The sequence below is a fragment of the Taudactylus pleione genome, unplaced genomic scaffold, assembly GCF_031769625.1.
Source record: "Taudactylus pleione unplaced genomic scaffold, aTauple2 ptg000015l, whole genome shotgun sequence".
In the NCBI taxonomy this organism is placed as follows: Eukaryota; Metazoa; Chordata; class Amphibia; order Anura; family Myobatrachidae; genus Taudactylus; species Taudactylus pleione.
The window spans coordinates 11,670,240-11,688,445 of NW_028284417.1; the positions used below are offsets into that span (position 1 = coordinate 11,670,240).

The window sequence follows — 18,206 nt, forward strand, 5'->3', positions numbered from 1 at the left end:
TGATTATCACTCCGCACTTTATCACTTTCAGAGCTTCATACATCTGCCACAATGAGTCGAATCATTCAGATATTCGAATGATTCGAGTCACTCAACGATTGGTGCATCGATACACCACCTCTCTAGCCTCTCTGTCAGTGGGAGCCCGAGTCAGTGGCAGCTCCATCCCCTACACTGCTGATCCAACCTGATCATACTTCTGCACTGAGTCAGTGCAGAAGTATGATCAGGGAGGATCAGCTGTGTAGGGGGGCGGAGCGGTCAGCAACTCACTCGGAGGCGCGCTGCTACTGCCAGGGCTCAGGGGTGTGTGCTGTGCACTGACTCAGGTGAGTCAGCACAGAAGCATGAACAGCACTGCTGGGCTGCGTTCTGCCCATCCCTAGTGTAGCCCCTTAGGGGCCCCAGACCTCATCCTGCACTGTAACTCTCCTCACTGGGAGAAGGTGTGGGCAAAGAGCATACCTTAGCTCTTCATAAACTTGTGCTGTAGTGCGCCCCACTGAGGGAGAGGCTGGGAATAAAGGCTGCGCCAGCTCCTCTCCCGGGACCTAAGCCCCGCCCCCTCGCCCCTGGGAACAGAGCCCCGGCGCTAACTCCGGCCAGTCTAAACCGGCAACAAACTAACCTCACCTCTGGGCATTAGAGCCAAGAGAGGTGGTGACCACTCCCGGCTGGCTCTCACTGCTAATGACAGCCATGACAAGGCACCATGCTGTCACAGTGTAGGAGTGCTGTGTCCCTGCATAGAGTGCAGGAAGCATCCCTGCAAGGCTTGCCAGTACTGCTGTACAGTCCCCCCTTAGAGGGAGAATGCCTTGGGACCAACGACTATATGCTCAGTAGCTCCGCCCCCCTCTAAAGCTAGCGCTCAGTGTAGAAAATCTATGCCAGGATTAGAACCGGGGACCTTCTAAAATAAAGGACCAAGGTAGCTGCATTAGCCTGCTGAGCTATTGCAGCTCCGCTATACAGTGCAAGCAGGGGAGGGCAGAGGGGCCGCAGATCTCTCTCACTCCCCCGCTAATCGGGGGAAGCAGTAACCTCGCTGTCCCTAGGTAAAACCTGCCACCCGCGTTGTCCCTCTGGGGAAGCCTACATGCATATCAGACCCTCCACCAGATTTTATCGAGGTTAGAACAATCGAAGTGAAAGGCACTATATACCTTTAAAGAGAAACAATTTTTTTAAATGTATCCAGCAAATTAACCAAATGCATTTATGCCAGCATGAAATATATTCACAGTGTAAAACTGTTTTATTCTAGTCGAAGAGCTGTACTTATTGAGTAAAGTGCATTTAACATTTACAAAAATTTACCCTTAACTCCATTTTATGCCAGGGTTGTTTCTTAGCATTGATCCGATAAATTTTATTCTTTTTGGCCATCTCTACATAGGCTTCATGGCCTTGACGAAAATAGTACACCTGTAAAACATATATATTAAAAAAATAAAATAAAAATTAACATGAAAGGTACACAATGGGAGAAAATAAACTTAATATACTTAAAAAAAATAAGTTTAAACAGAGAGATAGAATTTTATGGCAGACAAACTACAGATCCATCTGTGTGTGTGCGCTTTTACAAGATATATTACTTCTGATCTTGAATTTGTACTAATAAGTAATTGTATCAGATGCAGAATGGTTCTACAAGTACAACCTGGTTTCCTCACCATATAATTAGGGCCTTAGGGCAATCTTTTGGTTCTAATATTGCCTAAAGGCTTGTTGCAGAAGAGATGAAGCTGGAAGGGAGACTATCCCCAATGTATAAAATTTCAGCTCCAGTCTAACATTCTATAATTGAAGAGACACTTCTCCACTGTAGTAGACAGAGAGTAGGTTGTGAGAGGGAGAGGCTAGGGTTAGGCACCCCTAGGGGGAAGGGTTAGGGTCAGGGACACTACTGGGGGTGGGGGGAGTGGGGGTTAGGCATGAAGGGGGGATACTTAGGTTTAGGAACTAACGGGGAGGGTTAGGCTACAAGAAGGGAGGGTTAGGGGGGATTAGGGGAAGAAGGGTAAGTATACTTACCCGACTCGTCGGGATACCAACCATCGGGATGCCGCTGTCGGTATTGTGACAGGAGGCATCCCGACAGCCGGCATTACATACCCATTCCCTCCTGTTCTAAACACCATTCAAATAGATTAGACACAACACACAGAAGAACTACTCCCTTCCATAAAAACCTTCACCAAGTTTTTCTGGATTTAGGATCACCATGCAGCTGTCCTGTCTAAGCTTCAAACGAGACACAGCTATGGAAAGGTTCTGACTAAAAGCAGTCTTGCAACTGCCTCATAGGAAACACTTTCATATGTGGAAAATTTAGGAATCTGTCCCATTGAAGAAAAATCTGCTGGTCAACGAGACTATGTAGACTACAATTAAGTGCTTCCTCAATCCTAAGAAATCCCCACAAGTAAGCGACCAGAAGAAAGTGTACAAGGTAACAATTGAGATAGTATGGACTGTCAATTTTCCTTGACAGACCCCTGACATAGTTAATAGGGGGATTTTTACCAACTCCCAAATACTAGCTAGAAAGTGCCACATGTCAGCTATCATTGGATGCTGTGCTTACAGCTGTTAATGTTGATAATATAGAAGCTGACTGATCTACACCAATCTCAATTTATTCAGTTATAGACCAACTGATTTATTAAATTCCTGCTTATGGCCAGGAACTGAACAAATCAGCTCCTGGCCACAATACAAAACAAAAACTCGAGACATTCACTATGATGAATAGCTGCAATAGCACTGCACTTGGTCAATAATATAAACTTGACATTACATTTTTTGATCCCGCTATGTGAAGGAGTTACACTTCTACAAAATAATTAAATGCTAAAAAATTTAGTTTTTTTCCTTTCAAAATGAAAAAGGTACAGAAAAATATGCACAAAATAACAAACCTCATCACCCATTTGTGGTACAAATGGACATCGCCTAGGAACAGTGTCTGTTATCCATGCAGAAGGCAGCCATTCTTCCAGGGTTAAGCCTTGTTCAGTTAATGCTGAAACTGGTAACCGCTAAAGGGCAGAAAAGTTTTATTCAGAGAATGTTTAAAAAGGGAAGCAGTTATATAACCTGTATGGTCTGCAAATTGAAAAAGTGCTGAAGGATGCATTGTATGTTTAGTTCTTACTCTCTTTCTCTATTACTAGGTAAATTCATGTCTAAACAGTTTGCATAGTTCAATAAAGACAGGCAAGCGTCAAGCAGAATTAACCAAAAGCAGGAAAGAACTGCTGTAAAAACAGGTAAGGACCAGAAAAAGAGAGACAGGCTAGGGTGTACCAAGCTATGGTCATTTGAAAACAGCCGCAAAATAACCTTACACACAGACCAAGTAGAAACCACCAGCGGGTAGCAGAAAAAAAAATTTGAATTTCGTACTTACTGTAAACTCTGTTTCTCTGAGTCCATTTTGGGGACACTGCTGTACATTGAAATGTAGAGGGTGCTAGTGCTGGAGCAGGGCACAAAAAGAACTGCAATTCTATGGTCCCTAAGCCCCTTCTCTCTATACCCCCCCCCCCACTGGAGATAATCAGTATAGTAACAAAAAAAAACATACTGTAAGTCCTAACAACTATCAACATACATAGCAACCACCTGAAAAACTAGGGAGGGATCGCAGAGTCCCCCACATGGACTCAGAGAAACAGATTTCAAGGGAAGCCCCAAAAAAGAGAGAGTTATGGTAAACTTACCTTGGTTAACGCTCTTTCTTCGAAGTCCAAAGTGTCCAGAGGGAGACATTGGGGTGTAGGTGGGACATGGAGGACCGGACACCAACAGTAAAGCTTTTCAATCCCAGGATGCTCCGGTCCTTCCCACTATACCCTGCTCACAGCCTGAGGGCACTTCAGTTTAGTTAACATTCCCGAGGCAGGAGCAGGATATGAGAGAAGGAAGACTGGTACACTGAGGAATCACACTCTCACACAGAGAAGGAAACAACTGACCAGGAGAAGAAACCCATAGAAGCTAGGAGCGTCAGGGCGGGTGCCCTGTGGACCCTATGGACTTCGAAGAAAGTTAACCAAGGTAATTTTTACCATAAATCTCCTTTTCTTCTTCAGTGTCCATAGGGCTCCACAGGGAGACATTGGGGATGACCATAAGCAGTTGTCAAGGGCGGGAACGCTCCTGAACTGATTGGAGAACCCTACACTCGAAGGAAGCATCCTGGGAGGCAAATGTATCAAAGGCATAAAACCTAAGAAAGGTGTGGACAGAAGACCAGGTGGCCACCTTCCACAGCTGTTCAGCAGAGGCGCCACGCCGGGCCGCCCATGAGGGACCCACAGAGCGAGTAGAATGAGCAGATACTGAAGCCGGAACAGGAAGGCCAGTTTGTGTTTAAGTCTGTGATATAGTCAAGCGAATCTATCTGGCCAGAGTCTGTTTGTAAGCTGGCCATCCCTTCTTCTGGAATCCATATAGGACAAAAAGGGAGTACAATTCCTGATAGAAGTAGTGCAGTACTCGTAGATCTTTATAGCATGGACCACATCCAACGAGGCCTCACCTGCCGAGAGGTCTGGTGAATGAAAGGCCGGAACCACAATTTCCTCATTCAGGTGAAAGCGAGAAACCAGCCTTGGCAAGGAAACCTGGGCGTGTATAAAAAGGACAGCCCTGTCCTGATGAAATTTTAAAAAAGGGGCATGAAAGCGCCCCTAAATCCAATACACGACGGGATACGCTATAGCCAGAAGAAACAGTCTTCGCAGTGAGCCACTTGACATCCACCAATTCCATGGATTCGAATGGAGGTTCCTGAAGTGCTTGGAGCACCACTGACAAATCCCATGGAGCCACAGGAGGAACAAAGGTAGGATGTATACATAGAACACCTTGCATGAAGGTGTGAACATCCGGTATAGTAGCAATTTTGCACTGAAACCAGATAGACAAAGCAGAGACCTGCACTTTCAGAGATGCTAGGCGGAGGCCTAGATCCAAAGAAAGGCAAGAATTCGAGAAACCTTAAAGACTTGCGGGTCAGTTTCTTGAAGCACACCATTGGAAATATGTATGCCATATTCTACGGTAAATCCTGGCAGAAACCGGTTTACGTGTTCGGAGCATGGTCTGGACCACAGAGCTGGAGAAACCCTTCGTCTTTAAAGGTTTGGCTCTTGAGACATCCTTCCTAATGGCTGACGGGCTAGGATACTGAGACAACAGGTCTATTCGCAGAGGAAGTTGAAGAGTAACGTCTATAGAGAGCCTTTGAAGAATGGAGTACCAATGAAGTCTGGGCCAAGCCGGAGCTATGAACAGGACTGTGCCCCCCTCCTGTCTGAACTTTCGAAGCACTCTGTGAAGGCCGCGTCGGGGGTTCTGTATTCTGGCTCCATAAATTGGAAGTTTGTTGTTGTGTCTTGAGGACATGAGATACACTTCCAGAAGACCCCATTTGTCCACTAGAAGCTGAATACTTCTGGTTGTAGAGACCATTCTCATGTATGCATGTTATGACTGCTGAGGAAATCTGCTACCCAATTGAGAATCCCCGGAATGAACACCGCGGAGATGGGCTGGGAGATTGTGAGCATGCGGGACACTTCTGTTATTGCTGACTGACTTCAGGTGCCCTCTTGGTGATTGAGGTAGGGCACAGCCGTGGCATTGTCGGACTGTGCTTGTACTAGCCTGTTTTTCAGAATATCCTGAGCCAGAGTGAGAGCTCTGTAGATGGCTCGAAATTCCATGATGTTGATTGGCAACACTGCCTCGACTGGGGACCGTCGACCCTGAAAGCAGTGCTGGCCGGTTACTGCGCCCCACCCTCGGAGGCTAGCTTCTGTGGTGATCCAAAAGGGACGAACCTTGTTCAAATGGGAAGTCTGTAGCGACCAGGCTAGGGACAGGTGAACCTCTGGCGGGAGGCTCATCGTCTAGGATTTGAGCAGATGGAGTAGCATTCCACCTGGAGAGGATCAGGTGTTGTAGGGGCCTGGAGTGAAACTGGGCGAACTCCACCATGTCGACGGTGGAAACCATTGATACAAAGGCCGGCATTGCAGAGTGAATTCACACTCGGCGATTGTGGAGCAGTCTGCATAGTCTGCTGTGTTGCGGAAATCTTGTCTGCCATTAGGAAGATTCTCTGAACTAGAGAGTCCAGCAGGGCTCCCAAACGTACCATCCTTTCAAAAGGGTGTTAGGGAACATTTTTTTCAGCTGATCAGCCAACCGTGCATTTGTAGAAAGGCAATGGTTACCTGTAGATGGCGGTGAAGAGTCTCTGGTGAGCTGGCCAAGAGCAAGAGATCGTCCAAGTATGGGAGCAGTCTGATCCCTTGACGAGAAAGAGAGGCCGCCATAACTGCCACGATCTTGCTAAAGACCCGGGAGGGGCATTGAAAGGCCGAACGGTATAGCCTGAAATTGGTAATGTTGCTGTAGTATATCAAACCAGAGCTATTGTTGATGAAAAGGCACTATAGGTACATGTAGCTAAGCATCCTCAATGTCTAGAGATACCATATAATCCCAAGGCTCCATAGCTAGGATAATGGAACAAAGGGTTTCCATATGAAACCTGGGCACCCTGATAAACTTGTTTAGAGATTTGAGGTTGAGGATAGGCCGATGAGACCCATTGGGCTTCTGACCGAAGAGAAGGGTAAAATAAAAAGCCCTTGCCCCATTGTGAGGAGACCCGAATTATTACTCCTGAATTCAGCAGAGACTGAATGGCTTTTTGGAGCAGCAGGGCGTTTGTTGGGTCCGATTGAGGTCCTGTGCAAAAGAACTACTGGGGGGAGGGGGGGGTCGCTTCAGGAATGAGGGGGCGTATCCGTGGGAGACCAGTTCCCTCACCCAGGAGGTTTGATGTCAAACCTGTGCGAATTGAAGAAAAAGTCGGCCTCCCAGGTAGAGGCCCGTCCCGTCCCGTCAGGCTGTAGGCTTGTATTCAGACTTGGCAGGTGGACATCTAGTAGCCCAGCCCTGTTTGGCCCTAGGCTTGGAGGCCTTGGTTGATGTCGGCTGTTGTGGAAAAGACTGACCCTTGGCTTTTCCTTGAGGGCGAAAGGACCGAAAGGATGACGTCCGAGGCTTTGCATTTATTTGCAGAGGGTAGGAACGCCATCTTGTTAGCTGCCAAAGTAGTCACAATTTTATCCAATCCTGGACCAAATAGGATGTCTCCTGAATAAGACACAGACTCTAGAGCCTGATTTGATTCTGAATCTGCTTTCCAGAAATGTAGCCAAAGAATACGGCGGGCCACTACCGAAGTGGCAGATATTCTGGAGGCCAGGAGAGCCGTATCCATAGCTGCTTCACCTAAGTAGGAGGCTGCATCTGTAATGCGAGATATGTAGGACAGCTGTTCCCTCGAAGCATCAGGAGGAAAAATCTCTTCTAGGGCCTTTGCCCAACTCTCAATGGCTTTTACCACCCAGGCCATAGCCATAGCAGGACGAGTAATTGCTCCTGCAAGAGTATATAGATTTATGACAAGCTTCTACAAGTCTATCTATCTGTAGTCTCCTTCAAGGAGGTTGCAGTATGAATGGGTAAAGTGGCATTTTTAACGAGACGTGTTACATGAGAATATACTGCTGGGGGAACTTCCCATTCAGTACAATCAGTAGCTGTAAGAGGGTAAAAGGAACTGAACCGTTTTGGAATCTGAAACCTTTTACCAGGCATATTCCAAGCTTCGCTCATGTGATCAGATAAGCTGGTCAGAGTGAGAAAAACTGATACAACAACCTTTTGTCGCGTGTTCATCCTCTTCTATTTGTAGAATAGTTTTAACAGCTCTCACAAGAGCAGGTATATTTAGTGTAGAGCGTGGCTCCTCTTCTCCTGAGACTGAGTCGGATTGAGAGAGATCTGCGTCTTCTGCCTCCCCAGATGAGATCTCAGAATCAGATAACTGTGTGGATTGGGAAGATATAGTAGGTTTAGTAGGTAAAGGATTTCCCTTTTGCAGCATTTGCTGAAAAACCATAGAGGTATTAGCCAAACTCTGTACTGAGGTAGATAGTATGTCTACCCATGGGGGAAGCAAAGGATTTGCAGGGAGTACCTGCTGTGGCCATCCCAAAGGGGGAGCTACCACAGGGACTACTACTTGGTCCACAAGTTTTGCCAGCATTTATGAAAAGGCAGCCCAGGGTGGGTCCTGAGGGAGAGAGAGACCATCCTCAATTAAGTCCTTTGTGGCTAAGCCCGCAGAGCAGGACTTCCAAGACACCAGAGTAGGAGGAGCAGCATCAGGCTGCTTGTTGTTCTTTCCTCTGCCAGCCATAGCCACAAGAATAACAAAATACACAGTATAATACAGTGCAGTGAACACCCTGGATAATATGGCAGAGTGTAGCGTGCAACCACATTATGAAGTAAGTGATTGCACTCAAAAGTATATGGGAAATGTGAGGTACAATGAACTCCCTATACCTTAGTATGTCAGGGTATAGTAGAAGGGAAAGGTGTAAGCTGTACAGTATAGAAAGTAGAGATTAGCGCTAGCACATACAATGCAGAAATACATTACATGTTTACAATGAGCACTAAAAATCAACCACACAGAGAGATATATGATATATAGAGGTCTCTGATGATGGTGGTGGGGGGATCGGGGGGGGGGGGCGGAGGATGAGAGAGGAGCAGCCCAGGGAACACCAAGACAACAGTGGTATGGCGGCCTGGACTAGGGGAGGGGCTGCAGGGAGAGCACCTTCTCCCCTTGCTGACATTAACCACCGGGTCTTTACATATGCCCTGCGCCAGTATGTTATATGCCCTGGTGGTCTAATGGAGTCGTGGGCGCACCAGTGTCCACATCAGCAGCTCCGGTCTGTCTCCTGAGAAAGGAGGAAGGACTGCGCAACAATGCAGATCCCCACAAACGGGGTTCCGCCTTACCTGTCCCCTGAATTCCCGGCTGCAGTCTGGGGTTCGAGGAGCCAGCTAGCTAGTCCCCCTCAGATCCCCGCCAGGAGTACCTAGCACAGGCTTGGAGTCACGGCGCCTCGGAGGGGTGATGTGACGGCAGCACTGACGTACGGAGGAGAGAGTCTGGTGCTGCTCGCTCGTTATAGTAAAAAAAAAAAAAAAAATTAAATAAATTAAATTATAAAAGAGCTTGGGCTGCTTAATGCAGCCCTGTTATAATGGTGGTCCAGCTCCTGCCGGACACAAACGATACTGAAGTTCCTTCAAGCTATGGGCGGGATATAGGGGGAAGGACCGAAGCATCCTGAGATTGAACAGCTTTGCTGTTGGTGTCCTGTCCTCCAGGTCCCACCTACACCCCAATGTCTCCCCGTGGAGCCCTATGGACCCTGAAGAAGGAATACTATTTTTGCAATGACCCATTTGGAGGATGTTTGGGGATTGGGACTGTACATTGGGGATGTTTCAAAGCTGCCCCCTAAGGGAGAGAAAGCTCAGTTGAGGCAGCTTGCAAAACTTTAAAACCTTAACTGGCGTCTTTACATACAAATACATAGAATTTTTAAAACTTAGTAAATGTATGGACGGACGAGCAAACAGTGGCCCAGCACAGCTGTTCCAATGAGGCACCATGGCGTACCAACCAAGAAGTGCTCACTGACCTGGTAGAGTGTGCCGTGACACAATCAGGAATCTGAACTTTTTCCAAAGTATATGATTGTTAGCTCGTAGACATACAGTGCATCCGCAAAGTATTCGCAAAGCTTCTCTTTTTTTCCACATTTTGCTATGTTACAGCCTTATTCCAAAATGGAACAAAATAATTTTTCTCCTCAAAATTCTACACACAATACCCCATAATGTGTAAAAAAAATGTAATAAAAAAAAAAAAAAAGAAATCACATGTACATAAGTATTCACAGCCTTTGCTCAATACTTTGTTGATGTACCTTTGGCACCAATTACAGCCTCAAGTCTTTCTGAATATGATGCCACAAGCTTGGCACACCTACCTTTGGGCAGTTTCACCCATTCCTCTTTGCAGCACCTCTCAAGCTCCATCAGGTTGGATGGGAAGCGTTGGTGCAGAGCCATTTTCAAATCTCTCCAGAGATGTTCAATCGGATTTAAGTCTGGGCTCTGGCTGGGCCACTCAAGGACATTCACAGTTGTCCTGAAGCCACTCCTTTGATATCTTGGCTGTGTGCTTAGGGTCGTTGTCCTGCTGAAAGATGAACTGTCGCCCCAGTCTGAGGACAAGAGCGCTTTGGAGCAGGTTTTCATCCAGGATGTCTCTGTACATTGCTGCATTCATCTTTCCCTCTATCCTGACTAGTCTCCCAGTTCCTGCTGCTGAAAAACATCCCCACAGCATGATGCTGCCACCATCATGCGTCACTTTAGGGATGGTATTGGCCTGGTGATGAGTGGTTCCTGGTTTCCTCTAAACAGAATGCCTGGCATTCACGCCAAAGAGCTCAATCTTTGTCTCATCGGACCAGAGAATTTTGTTTCTCATGGTCAAGAGTCCTTCAGGTGCATTTTGGCAAACTCCAGGCGGGCTGCCATGTGCTTTTTACCAAGGAGTGGCTTCTGATTGGTGCAGAGATGGTCGTCCTTCTGGAAGGTTCTCCTCTCTCCACAGAGGAATGCTGTAGCTCTGACAGAGTGACCATCGGGTTCTTGGTCACCTCCCTGTCTAGGGCCCTTCTTCCCCGATCGCTCAGTTTAGATGGCCACCCAACTCTAGGAAGAGTCCTGGCGGTTCCAAACTTCTTCCATTTACGGATGATGGAGGCCACTGTGCTCATTGGGACCTTCAAAACAGCAGATATATTTCTGTACCCTTCCCCAGATTTGTGCCTCGAGACAATCCTGTCTCGGAGGTCTACAGACAATTCCTTGGACTTCATGCTTGGTTTGTGCTCTGACATGCACTGTCAAGTGTGGGACCTTATATAGACAGGCTGCTTTTCAAAATCATGTCAAATCAACTGATTTTACCACAGGTGGACTCCAATTAAGCTGTAGGAACATCTCAAGGATGATCAGTGGAAACAGGGTGCACCTGAGCTTAATTTTGAGCTTCATGGCAAAAGGCTGTGAATACTTGTGTACATGTGATTTCTTAGGGTTTTTTTTTTTTTTTTTTAAATTTGCAAAAATCTCAAAAAAACATTTTACACGTTGTCATTATGGGGTATTGTGTGTAGAATTTTGAGGACAAAAATGAATTTATTCCATTTTGGAACATAAAATGTGGAAAAAGTGAAGCGCTGTAATCCATAGCACAACTGACGTCTTAAAAGCTGGCCAACCTCTTTTTTGAGCGTCATATAATAGAAATAAAAAAAAGTCTATCTTGCTGATAGACAAAGGCCTGCCCAGATATATACGCAATGGTCTCGTCCCATCAAGAAGATGGAGACTGATCACTATCTGAGGAATGTTCCGGTATCAAAGCCGGCATGATAATGTCTTGATTGAGATGAAAATGTGACATTACCTTGGTTTAAGTATGGAGTACTGCCTTATTTGCATGAAAAATTAGATCTGGAGAGGTCCCATAGTTACTGGAGGTACACATGGATGCTGTATGAGAAGTCTGTACTTTGGGATTGTGGCCAGGTTACACAGGAAAAAAAAATTGATAAAGCAGAAACTTGTGCTTTAAGAGAAGGTCTGGATTTAGAAAAATCTAAATCCAGACCTTCTTGCAAAAAAAGAAAGTAAACTAGGGAATCTAAATGTGGATAGGGAAAAACATGTTTTCCACACTCTATGGTAAAACTAGATGAGGATGGTTACCTGGCTCTTATTGTTTGGATAGCTATCTGAAAACCTTTTTTTTTTTTCCTTTCTATGAATTGTGGCACCAACATCCATGCCTTTAAAGACAAACTGGTTAAAACCTGGTAAAAGAAGGGACCCTGACTTAAGAGCTCTCTCCCCTGAATGGTAGACGCCACGGTGGTTTGGTGGACATTTTTTGGATGTCTGTATACAATGCTCTTCTGGGAAAATCTGTAGCAATTAGAATGGTTGGAACTCGGCACAGACTAGATTGTAATGCCATGGAAGTGTCACTACATCCACTCAAAAAGCCTTTGGATTTTGAGTTATTTTGCAATAACGATCTACTTTGTGGTTCGGTCGAGAGGCCATCATATCAACTACCGGGATGACCCCTCCCTGTTGGAAAATTTCTAGATGTTCTATTGAACACCTGTACACTGCATGAGGTGCAAAAAAAATAAAAAATTAAAAAAAGCTATTCTAAAGAAAAAAATGTGCCCTACTACATGGGCACAAAGTAAAAACAGATTATCTCAGGTGGAGAGGCTTAGTGATCATATAATTGGAGGTTTCTTTTTCCTCGGCTGCATAAAAAGCACCCTCTGCACCCCAATATACAGTAGTATACCCCAAATGGATGACTGAGAAATGCTACTTCTTCCTGTCAAAATTATGGAATTATATCAACAGAAATAGGGGTCCTTACCTTCTTCCTTTCTTTCGGCTTCTTTTTCTTTGGTGATGGTCCATCTTTTTCGTCAACTGCCTTCTTGCTTTCCTTTCTACTTTGTTTTTGTTTACATTTCTCAGTTCCTTCTTCATCTTCAGAGCTGCTTTCAGCTTTCTTGCTTTTAATCTTAGGCGTTTTCTTTGGTGGTTGCAGATTGATTCCAGCATCAGCAGTCCAGTCTGAATAATCACTTGAGTAGTCACTGTAAGATGTGAATTTCTTAAAACAAGCTTCAATTAAAATATATAATAAAAATGTCACCATGGCTGAATTCTCTTTTCACTACAGCCCTGCAGTGCTTTTAAACAACTTAGGTGTCCTTCATTAAGGTTCCTTCAGTGTTAAATGCATGAATACATAATGTGCTAGAGCTTCTGCTCCTTATGCCATAATTCACAAGATGACATTCCAGGTGCAGTGAAGCTAAGTGGATGAGTTTTAAACATGTTCAACAACTGTCTTGAATATATTTAAAACTCGCCTTGATGGTCCAATGGGGTTTGAGGTACATCTGGCTGTACTGCATTGAGGTTCTACGTGAGAGAGGGGCGATTCCTGAAACCCCACCAGTGCAGTGGAAGCAGAAGCACCTGACACAATCACACCTCCCCCCCCACTTTTTTTTTTTTTTCTTTTTTATAGATCTGTCAGGATTCTAATACATTTTAAAGGTGCGCTGCCCTCTGAAAGGCTCAATTTGATATCATGTCGGGCAAGATTCGGCTGGACCGAGACTCACCCACCTGGAGCCACATTTAACGTGGAGGGTGCCAACAAAATATCTAAAGCAAGAGACCACAATGGATCAGGCACAACCACCAGAAAAGGCTATATGCATAATTAAGTTCTTCCAGTTGCTGGCAGCAATTGTTCTCCAACAACCCTGGTTGCGCCCAACATTTGGTGACTGCCTCATGGTCAAGTAGCACTAGTAGGATTGGTCAGTAACAATAGGTTACCAATGGTAAAAAGTTCTTAAACACAAATCCGTAATAACCCCTCCCCACAAATATGCCCATCTGGTCACTGGGGGAATAAACACTAAACAGAAAATTGAACCAAACCTCCTGTATCAAACACACATTTTTTTTTAAAGAAACAAAAAAAGGCCTAAGAAGAAAGTACGGTTACTCTAGTGTAAGGGAGTTATTAGAAACATAAATTTGTGTTCTCATTAGCTGTCAGAGGAAAACAGGATCTCATTAGCTATTTTTATTAATCCTATTTCAGTGTAAGAAGCAGTCCATCATTTACCTTGAACTACTGCCATCACTGTTCCAGTCTGGCTTTTCTTCATCGTCTGATGTTGCACCACTGGCCACTACTACTTCACTTTCAGCATCTGCATCCTAGTCAGCAAAAACAGTATTTGTGGACTCGCCAAATAAATCCTTTTATTTGATGCCATGGGGGCACTGGAGATACTGGAGCACTGCTGGTGGCAAGACCAGTGTCTCCAGTGCCCTCCATGGATGATAGAAAATAGAATTACAACCACTTAAAAAGCTATTTGTTCTGTACTTAAATTAAAGAACAGAACAAATATTTATGCAAAAAGCAAAATAATAGAAAGCATCTACACAAAAATCCAAAACTAAAAACAACATTCTCACATAATCACTATGATTGCAAAAAAAGGACAGACCAGGAACTAAAGCCATATAAACAAAATCAATTCAATTCTCACATCTGATGAGCTATTTTCATTCTCCATGTCCTCCATTTGCTCAGCAGGTTCCTCTTGGGTAGCCCTGGTGCGATAGTTGTGCTGGCTAGACTGCTGCTTTCTTGAATCTCCAGGTTCCAGCGACAGCTCTTGAGAAAGGTTCTGAGCAATGAGAACAAAACAGAATGCACCAAAACATTTTCATGTTCAAGGAGGAAAAACTAAATTTCTGATAGATGCTAGATCAGTATTCAAACAGTGAAACTTTCTGTAATAAACCAAAATGTAGAAGTCATTTTTATTTTTTTAGCTTTACAATTTTAATTAACTAAATTTTAAGCTAAAGAATACTGAAATTAAACCACAAATCAAATTCAAGCAATTATGGAACAAAAAAAAAACCTCAAGCATAGCTTCTTTACAAGGCAATAGCAGTTTTATAGAGTGAATCTTTTTCCAATGCAAAACCACAAATTCTTACATAGTGGCGGCGATTCAATTTGTTTTTTTTGTTTTGGGCACCCGATGGAGCAATTCAATTGCTGCTCTGTTCAAGCGTGATTGCAGACTGCAGTTCTGCTCGCACCCTCAGGAGTTTGCGAGCAAAAATGTACATTAAAATTAATGGCCAATAAATTAAATGTCTAAACCTATCTAACGTCCTGGTGCCCTCCTGGTTAACCCTTCTGGCCTGAAGTGGGACCATCAATAGCATGCAATAAAGGTGGCGCATTGGGCGTCTTGGCAAATAATGTAAACACAAGACCCAGTATGAATCAACGTTTCAACGCCTCTATTGTGAGCGTTTTCTTCAGGACTTTTGTTTCCATCATCTGCCAATAAGCAGATATCTCCATAGTGTGATGGGTAGGGGTGGTCATGCTGTTTAAGGGGCTACACCTCAAAAGCTGTTTAGGGTAGCGAGCTGAAATTTGAAACGGGCAGGTAGAACTGTAGCTCGGTGCTGCATGCCAAATTTCAGGGCAAAAAAAATCAAAATGAGGATTTGGGCATAATTTAAAGTTCCAACTTCCAGTTTTTTCTGACACTCAGTTAGGACCACTTTTTATCTGTTCTCTATGAGGGATTTTTGGGAAGGCATAACTCAGGGTAGGAGACGAATTTAGACTTGGAGTTTGTTTTATTAGGTAGCTATTGTTCCAGGGTAGTGCCTTTTTGGGTTCAGGTAATTGAGAAAGTTACAATTTTATTACCTCACAATTGCACCATTATAGAGATGGAAAGATTCAATTCCTTGCACAGCCTCAGTAGGAGCCTCCAGCAGGTGTACTCACTGTGGCTTCACTTGGGTGCACTAAGATGGCTGTCTTCTACGGGCGGTAGTGGAAGCAGAGACTGGGGGGGAAGGGGAAGCCGGCGTTTAGTATGATTGTGTGATGGGGGATATTTTGTCTCGTCAGTCTTCACAAAGGCTCTGTGGGAGCCGAAACGTCGACAGGACTATGTCTATGGATTAAAAATTTTTGGGAGATGCATCTGGTGGAAATTTGTGAAGTCTGGTGAGTGCTCTCCCATGTGTCTACAATAAATAAATAAATATATATATATATATATATTTTTATTTATTTTTATTTTTTTACAGGGGTACTATAGGTACCAGCGGGCCATTAATGCCCCGCTTGCTGGTACTTGTGGTTCTTCAAGTACCAGCATATGGGGAGGCTTGCTGGGACCTGTAGTTCTACTGCAAGAGACAATATTATACTTCTATTTTTTTTACACTATCAACTCAGCACCCGCCGCCCATAGGGTGCCGAGAATATCCCCTGGCTATCAGTTTAGGCCTGGGGTGCCCTTAATTTGGGGGGTCCCCAGCTCCACAGGGATCCCCGGCCTGGGCTGACTAGCGTTCAGGGTTGATGCTTTGGCTGGGGGCCCGGTGAAAGGGCTCCCCTGACTGTGGCATCAGCCCCCCACTAGAAAAAGTCCGGTGCTAGTTGTGGAAAATACAGGGGGACCCTACAGGAGCAGGACCAGCTCAGAGCCCAGTGCTGGTTGTGCTAAATACGGGAGACCCCTACGTCGTTTGTCCCCCAGACAGACTGTGAAAAGCCCAGGGCTGGTTGTGTTCGTGGGAATTTCCCTTTAAATTTTTATTTTACACAAATTCAAATTTTAACACAGATGCATATATGGATCTCACTGATTCATCCATGCATCTGTGTCTTATTTTCTCAGATGCATGCACAGTACCAGTGAGCACCTCTGTCGGCCGCTGATGCCCCTGTGCACTGCTCCACTGCTGCCACTGGGTCTGAACCCCGCAGCTGCCCCGCACTCCTGCAGCCCGCCCCCGTAGCCGTCTCTCCCTGTGCATTCCAAAAACACCTCCTGTGTGCCGGCCTTCCTCCACATGCGCTAATATACCATTTTGTTACCCTTCTCCCCTGCAGGTGGCCCGGTTTGCTCCTCCAAACCCTGATAGTTAATACATTTTAAAAAAGTAATGAAACTCCATAGACAAAAAACCTTATGGTTTCACAAGTGCCATTAAGGCTTCTTAGACATGATCTAAAACTTCACAAAACCTATTGAATGTCTGCCACTCAAACTTCAAAAAGCACTGCAATTACGATCATTAAGGCTGACGCCTTAATGGACGTGTTCAATGCGTAATACAGATATGGTATGCCATGACACCATGTGGTTAACTGCAGATTCAGTACTCTCACAGAGTGAGTTTGTGGTCAGTCACAAAATGGTGGAGCTGCTCATTCACGGAATTATGTGCTCGTTGGAATACACCCAGCCTTTTCTGCTGAGGTACATTCATGAGCATAGGTGTAGTGACCATCCATTTACTTCGGAGCTCCATATGCAGCAGGGTTCGCTGAACTGACGTTTTAGACACGTCTGGTGGCCCTCAGGTTCATTTTGACAGTGAGCTGCTCCACTGTAGCGTGTCGATTGGCCCTCACACACCTTCATAACCGATGTTCAGCTCTCACATCAATGGCACGTGGTGCTCCACAGTTTCCACGATGGTTATTCGCAATGGTGCCATTTGTCCAGTCACCATACACCTTCACCACAGCAGCACACGAACTGTTCACAAACTGCGCTGTTTCAGAAGAACTGCCACCCTAGGGCCAAAAGTCAATAATCATCCCTTTTTGCAACTCTGATAAATCACCCCTTTTACCCACGACAGCAACAAGTGATGTGTGTGTAGACGGTCTATCGCACACCTTATATACCCACCAAGCCAGCACGTGACGTATTTCATGGGCTATGCACAGACTACGTCAAATGTAGGAGGTGGTCATAATAATGTGATTTTTGTGTACTTACCGTTGAATCCTTTTCTCTGAGTCAGGCTGGGGGACACTGAACCATGAATTGTAGGTGGGAAGGCGTGGATTGGAACACTGAAATCTAACTCCTCTCCTCTGCAACCCCTGACTTCAGTACAACTTCAAAAGTGCCTGGGTAAGGAGAAGCAATACTCAGTGACACTGTCACTCCGAAAAATAAAAATGAAATTGACGGTCAATACGATCCAAAATCATAACTCATACTCAATACTGCTGAGCGTGAGGGAGGGAACGCAGTGTCCCCCAGCCTGACACAGAGAAAAGGATTTAACGGTAAGTACCCAAAAATCCTAATTTCTCTTTAGTCTGGGCTGGGGGACACTTGGCCATGGGATGTTCAAAAGCCGCCCCAATGGGAGGGAATGCTCAGATTGCCCGAACGGAGAAATGGGCATCCCTGGAGGCAAAAACATGAAACCTGTAGACCCACACAAACATGTGGACAGAGAACCAGGTAGCTGCGCGACAAACCTGTTCAGCCGAGGCCCCGTGACTCGCCGCCCAGGAGGCCGCCACGGCCCTAATGGAAGGAGCCAATACCCTAGATGGTACCGACGCCCCACCTCTGAATAAGCCCTTAAAATCACTGAGCGTAGCCATTTTGCATGGTCTGCTTTGTGGCTGGCCAGCCCCGTTTGTGGGCGTCGTAGAGAGCCAATAGAGAGTCCGTCTTACGTAAGATCGAAGTTCTGCCTAAATAAATGCGTAGGGCCCGGACAACATCCAACAGTGATAG

The 18,206-nt window shown here is 45.3% G+C and overlaps 1 protein-coding gene across 1 annotated transcript in view; it reads right to left on the minus strand.

Moving 5' to 3' along the window:
* Positions 1 to 18,206, minus strand: part of PHIP (PHIP subunit of CUL4-Ring ligase complex) — a 228,528-nt gene that overhangs the window by 58,405 nt on the left and 151,917 nt on the right. The window contains exons 21-25 of the mRNA XM_088471636.1: positions 14,157 to 14,297; positions 13,724 to 13,818; positions 12,446 to 12,671; positions 2,928 to 3,047; positions 1,321 to 1,428 (exon numbers count right to left, since the gene is read on the minus strand). Coding sequence (XP_088327762.1) covers positions 1,321 to 1,428; positions 2,928 to 3,047; positions 12,446 to 12,671; positions 13,724 to 13,818; positions 14,157 to 14,297 — 690 coding nt within the window. The remainder of the gene's footprint in view (positions 1 to 1,320; positions 1,429 to 2,927; positions 3,048 to 12,445; positions 12,672 to 13,723; positions 13,819 to 14,156; positions 14,298 to 18,206) is intronic.